Source organism: Urtica dioica, chromosome 7, assembly GCF_054948205.1.
Source record: "Urtica dioica subsp. dioica isolate 48M chromosome 7, U.dioica_male_clone48M_v1_H2, whole genome shotgun sequence".
NCBI lineage: Eukaryota > Viridiplantae > Streptophyta > Magnoliopsida > Rosales > Urticaceae > Urtica > Urtica dioica.
The window spans coordinates 1,026,342-1,032,341 of NC_142762.1; the positions used below are offsets into that span (position 1 = coordinate 1,026,342).

At 35.7% G+C, this 6,000-nt stretch overlaps 1 protein-coding gene across 1 annotated transcript in view; it reads right to left on the minus strand.

The window, feature by feature from the left end:
• The window catches only part of LOC149390075 (UPF0481 protein At3g47200-like), a 28,625-nt gene extending 23,937 nt beyond the window's left edge, over positions 1 to 4,688 (minus strand). Inside the window, exons 1-2 of the mRNA XM_089621421.1 lie at positions 4,511 to 4,688; positions 2,575 to 3,086 (exon numbers count right to left, since the gene is read on the minus strand). Of these exons, the coding sequence (XP_089477547.1) occupies positions 2,575 to 3,066 (492 nt within the window). The 5' untranslated portion in view covers positions 3,067 to 3,086; positions 4,511 to 4,688. The remainder of the gene's footprint in view (positions 1 to 2,574; positions 3,087 to 4,510) is intronic.
• Positions 4,689 to 6,000: the final 1,312 nt, after the last annotated feature.

Genomic DNA, 6,000 nt, shown 5'->3' on the forward strand with positions numbered 1-6,000 from the left:
AATTGGTTTCTCTCAAGGAATATGAGGCTTGAACTATTATAGACAAAGCTAAGAACAAGAAACTCATTGGTTCTAGGTGGGATTTTAAAATTAAATAAGGAATTCCAAGTGTTGAGAAGCCTTGATCTAAAGCAAGATTAGAACAAAGTGTTTTCCCAGCAAGAGAGACAATACTACAACGACATTTATTCCTCTATGGTTAAGCACATATCTATCATGACCATATTAGCTCTAGTTTATGTCTGACTCGAAACTTGCACCGATGGATGTAAAAAATTGCATTTCGTATGGAAGTTTGGAGGAGACAATTTATATGCAGCAACCTGAAGGTCTGAAGTTGGAGATCCAAACTCAGTGAGTTGATTTAATAAATCTCTATAGAACATTAAACAATCTCGAAGACAGTGGTATCCCAAGTTTGACCAGTTTATGCTTAGTAATTATTTTGAAAGAAGTAGCTTAAGAATATGTTTAGTATTAAGACCTCGCCCTGCCAAGAAAATAATTGGGATGGAGAATTTTAAGGGTGTACAAAAACTAACCAAAAATCGGTTTAACCAGTAACCGAACTGATCCAAATCAAAAATTCGGTACCATGTCAACAAACAAAAAATTTTGTTTGGTTAACAAATCCAATTTCATAAATTGATTTTTATTATTGGTTTTAATTACTTCAAAAAGGGGGTTTAAGCCAAACCGAACAAATTTTTTATGTACTTAGCTCAAATTATGTACAATAACAACTACTTTAGCGATAAGGAAAGTTCGTTTGGCATCCATTTTCCAAGATTTGAATCCAACATTACACGATTAATTTTATTTCTTTTTATTGTATTCAATTGTTTTTATTGAATTACGTAGATATTGGATTTAAGACAAATAACTACCACTAATTATAGTATGGCTTTTTATCTTAAAAACTAGATAATGATTTTAGAAGACTAGATAACCGAATATTTGGATAACCAAATTATAGGTTTGTACTGAATCGGTTTTGTCATTGGTCCAAAACTTTTGAAAAAAAAAATTATTATTCATGTTTTAAATGATTGTAAAAAATGAACCTAACCGATCTAATTTTTTTTAAGCCCTAATGTAGTTAGATAGATACATAGGCCTAACAAGTTGTGTTTGTTTCAAAGAATCTATCTTGATAAAGTTCTTGACAGGTTGGATATGGGAATGGAAAAGGCTTACTTAAAACCAATACCTCAACACTAGAAGCTGTGTGCATAACAAAGACCAACTACTGCTGAAGACATCAATTACATGTCCAAAGTCCCTTATTCGAATGTTGCAGGAAGTCCAATGCTCTATGGTATGCTCAAGATACAACTTAGATTATGCCATAAGTTTGGTAAGCAGATTTATGTCTGACCTAGGAAAAAGTTCAATGGGGTACCATGAATGGATATTGAGGTATTAAGGAAGAAGTTTTGAAGTTTTTATAGTGAAGTAAATTGTGTTTCTAACTCTATGCATGCACAAGGATTTGTAGATTTAGACTACGCATGTAGTATTGACACAAGGAAGTTTCTGACATGCTATATTTTCATAGTCTGAGGCGGAGTTGTAAGCTACAAGGGCACATTTTAATTTGTTGTAGCTTTATCCAGTATTGAAACTGAATACATGGCCATTACAAAACAATCAAGAAGCTTTGACGAAAGGCCATGTCACAAAGCTTAGCTTCAATCGATTTTGGGTTGTTATTCATAGTGACAATCAAAGTGTTCTTCATCTTACCAATCACCGAATCTTTCTTGAGAGGTCAAAGACTATTCACATGAAGGTGAATTTTGTGAGATTTACGATGAGCACTAGAAAAGTGAATACGAGAATGTTTCTATAGATGACAACCCAATAGACATGATAACAAAGTTACTTCCAAACAAGAAGTTTCAGCGTTGCTTCTTAGCTTGTTAACATTGGAAGTTATGTTCGAGGAGAGCGGATGAAAAAAGTTTCTCTCTCACTAGATGAAATGTAGATGATGACTCATCAAGGTAGAGAATTGTTATAAGTTGATGTCATCATCACTGGCATCAGATTTTGATGGTACAGAATAAAAGAAGCTAAAACATAGAAAAAGTTGTCAATGACAATTGGATCATCGCGAGGTAGCTTTGGTGCCAAGTTATTCATTTTGTATTGTTATAAGTACCTGATCGTTGTAATATTCTTGGTTAGACAAATCACAACACATGTAATAGAGACATTTAGAGAAAGAACTCGAGAGAAAACACGATTGAGAGCGATACCATGAGGATCGGTTCTTGAAGAAGATTTGTAATTTGTGGATTATTAAGCATTGTCTTTCGATAATGAAAGATGACTCAAGTGGTTTGTGTTTGCCAATTAAGATATAAATTTGTTGTTTTTGCTTCCAATTTTGCATTTTCTTGCATGATTGTTTGTAATAGGCCAGTTTATTGCATTCATAGCAATCTCGTAGTTGCTATCAAATTGATCAAAAAAATAATTTTTTTTCATAACACCTAAAGCTTTTGCTAAAACAAGAAGGAAAAAAAAAATGTTTGAGTGGTAGACTTAAGAAAAAGGCTATGTTCATACCTGCAATTTCCAAGGCTTTTTGAAGATGCGATCATGGTCGTCCTGAAACGTTGGCACGTGGTATCTGAGCAAAACCTCAATGATAAATGCGACGTCGGTCAAAACAATCTTCACCAATGCATTGGTGTCGTGATGAAGTGGCTCTGCGTAGCAACGACGAATTTCAGTCTCTCTTCTCATCACGATGTCTATGTACTCCTCCAAAGGTTTTTTCGTCCTTTCGACGTAAGCTCTCAAGAAGCGGATCTTTTGCTCTTCCATCGGCTTGAGGCACTCCTTGCCGTGGTGGAGCGGGCCAATGGAGACCACCTGAGGCGTGTATGCCTTCTCATTCACTTGTCGCAGCCGGTCCGAGACTCTATAGATGCAACACTCTGGCGATAATGGCGAAAGAGCTTCGTACTCCTTTCTCATAAGGTCTGCCAGGTCAATTTTCTGGTTCTCAATGTCATTGTCGCTCACGTGCCGACGATGACCATTTGCATATTCCATGTTTTCTTTTTTCTCTTACGCTGCGTTTGACACCCAAAAAACGTTATGAAAAAATAAATTAATTATTTTTCACTTAAATTTTATTCGTTATTTTCATTTTCTTTTTCATTATTTTATTATTAATAAAATTGGGGTTCCAAAAGAAGACTGAAAAAATATACAAGGTTAGAAGCATAAAGGAACTTTAAAAAAAATAAATAAATGAATAAATGCAAAAAAAAAAAAAAAAAAGCCACACACACACACAAACACCCATCGGCCTTTAATTAATTAATCATAAAAAAGAAGACCTTAATCCAAAGTCATTATGTGTAATTTACGACTTTTTCCAAATTCCATGCGCTCTATAGCATTAAAAGGTTTGTACTAAAACTTCGCTTCCAATAATCTATAATTTAATTGTGAAAACATATTTTTTTAATTTTATAAAATGGTTGGCCAAGCTTTGTTGTGCCTTTTCGAGGGCCCGGACAGGACCCGATAACCTATACCCTATGCCTATAACAAGCTCTTTACCGGCTCTGATTTGGCTCGACCATTTTGTATCAAAGGCTGATTCAGCCCAGAAACCTTTAAAATAAGGAAAAATGATATGAAATAGCCGATTCAAACTATGACTTTTGCAAAATAGTCATAGTTTCATTAGGTATAGCAAAATAGTCAATTGATAGTATTACGAATTTTAATCCCGCATCGATTAATTTTAATCCAGCCTTCATAAAGCTTACATTATGTCTTTATAGTTCGTTGGTAATAAATTTAATCTGGCCTAGATGATTCTTACTTTGGCTAGTTTGCTTGTAGTTGGCAAACTATGACTATTTTGCAAAAGCTTAAGTTCTATTTGATTATATAGCCGCTTGATCCTTAAAATAAAGGTCGAACCGGGAGATCCAATGTACAACTCAGCCCAATTGATTGCTATAACTATTGGCATCAATTGAAAATATTAAAGTAAGCTTTTTTTAGCTAGTTGAAGTTGATCGGCTTGTTCTTCTGCTATATTTATAACATTAAAAAAAACAAAAAAACAAAAAAAAGGTGAACAGACTTGGCAAGCTATCTGAATATGAGTTGTATATTAAAATAAAGTTGGAACAATCAACAAAATAAAACAATAATGCAAAGTCACATATGTAGTTTGTGATTAGTTCATCATTTATAGTTTGTGAAAAGATCTGGCTGGGGTAGAAAATTCTTCTATGAACTGGGTTTTGATTGTACTTGAAATACAACTAGTTCACAAGTACATCATTGTGCCCTGTTGTTTTTCTTATGAGTTTGAAAAAGTCAAAACATTTAGTCTATACCCTATCAACAAATAGGAGTTAAATACGTAAGTAGAACATCTGAAAGAATCGGATACGTTTAGTTGATTGCAGAAAATGAAAACTAATCAGCTTTGTGAATGAAACTAAAGTGAAGATGATAAGTTAAGTTGTACCTGACTTGGGAACCCCAAACTCGTGGTAGATTTAGAGTTTCGCGAAATGTTATAAATGGTCTCGCTGTATAGAATGTGAGCTTTTATAGCAGCAGTTCAAAGTCAAGTCAACTCTCCGCAGCTGCCAAGTAAATTCTATGTTCCCAGTTTCCCTTGAAGGAAAAAGGAAGGAAAACGTCAAAAAGTGATTATTATACTTTTCTTCGGAAGAAAAGACACGAATCTGCTTTCGCTTCAATAAATTAATGGGCCCATAATTTGGATCAAGCAAGAGATGCAAATTTGAAGCACCTGCTTTTGCTTCAATAAAAAAATAGGCCCAAATTTTGATGTTATTGAGTGGTAAATGGACCTGGAATTGCAGCTACTCCCTCACGTAATTTTGCTGTTGTTGATTGCTTGTTGGACATTTATGCTCAAGTATCGCCCAATTGTTACGGGTGTATGTATTTTTTTGTTGGCTAAACGTTGTTGTTGGCCCATTTGATTATTAAGTGATCATTAACTTACAAATAAGGTCTAATTTCACTTCCGATTATGTCCACCCACAAAGATTTTTAAATGAATTTGTTCAGCGACTTTTCATTAATTTTGTATGGGATTGCGTCTGAAAAATGGATAAATCTGTAGTAGTCTTTTATGATTTTGAAGCTTTGAAAACTAGCTTTTCAGGTACCAACCAGCATGAAGAAGATAATAGTCATTTAAAATAAAAGATGCATTAAGAGAGGTTAAAAAGAGTTAGAGACTTAAATTGAGAGTTAAAATTTGATTAATGGAGTTCTATTTATTATATGCTATTTTTCATAATCATTCATACATATATATATATATATATATATATATAATGATAGACATTGTCTTTGATCTTATGATTACAATGTATATTTTAATTTTTATTAGAAATGATTATTGATATGTCATCATTTTTTTTTCTTTTCAAAAGTCTAATTTTTGTATTTCGCTCGAGGTCCCATTATATATTGGGCCGGCCATGGTTACATGTCCTCTCTCGTCAAAACATAAACTTCTTTGTGTTATATTAGAATTGGACGCGGTTATGAATTGAAGAACGAACCCTTTGCATCCTCCTGCTACTATAGTGCATGAATAATTAGAGGCGGATAATGACCTCGGAATTGTGTTGTAATAAAGGTTTCACATTGTTACCGGCCCGACCCGACTCGGGGAAGTGAAGATGAGAGCGGCAACGACCAGTCCGAGGGCTTGCCTCGGCCGTTGGCCGGCCCAAGGGCTTGCCTCGGCCATTGGCCGGCCCTAGGGCACGCTCGGCCAATGGCCGGCCCAAGGGCCTGACCTGGACATTGGCCGACCCTGGGCCTCCCCTCGGCGCATGGCCGACCCTGGACCTCCCCTCGGCGCATGGCCGACCCTTGGCCTTCCCTCGGCGCATGGCCGGCCCTGGGCCTTCCCTCGGTACATGGCCGACCCTGGGCCTTCCCTCGACGCATGGCCAATCCTAGGCCTTC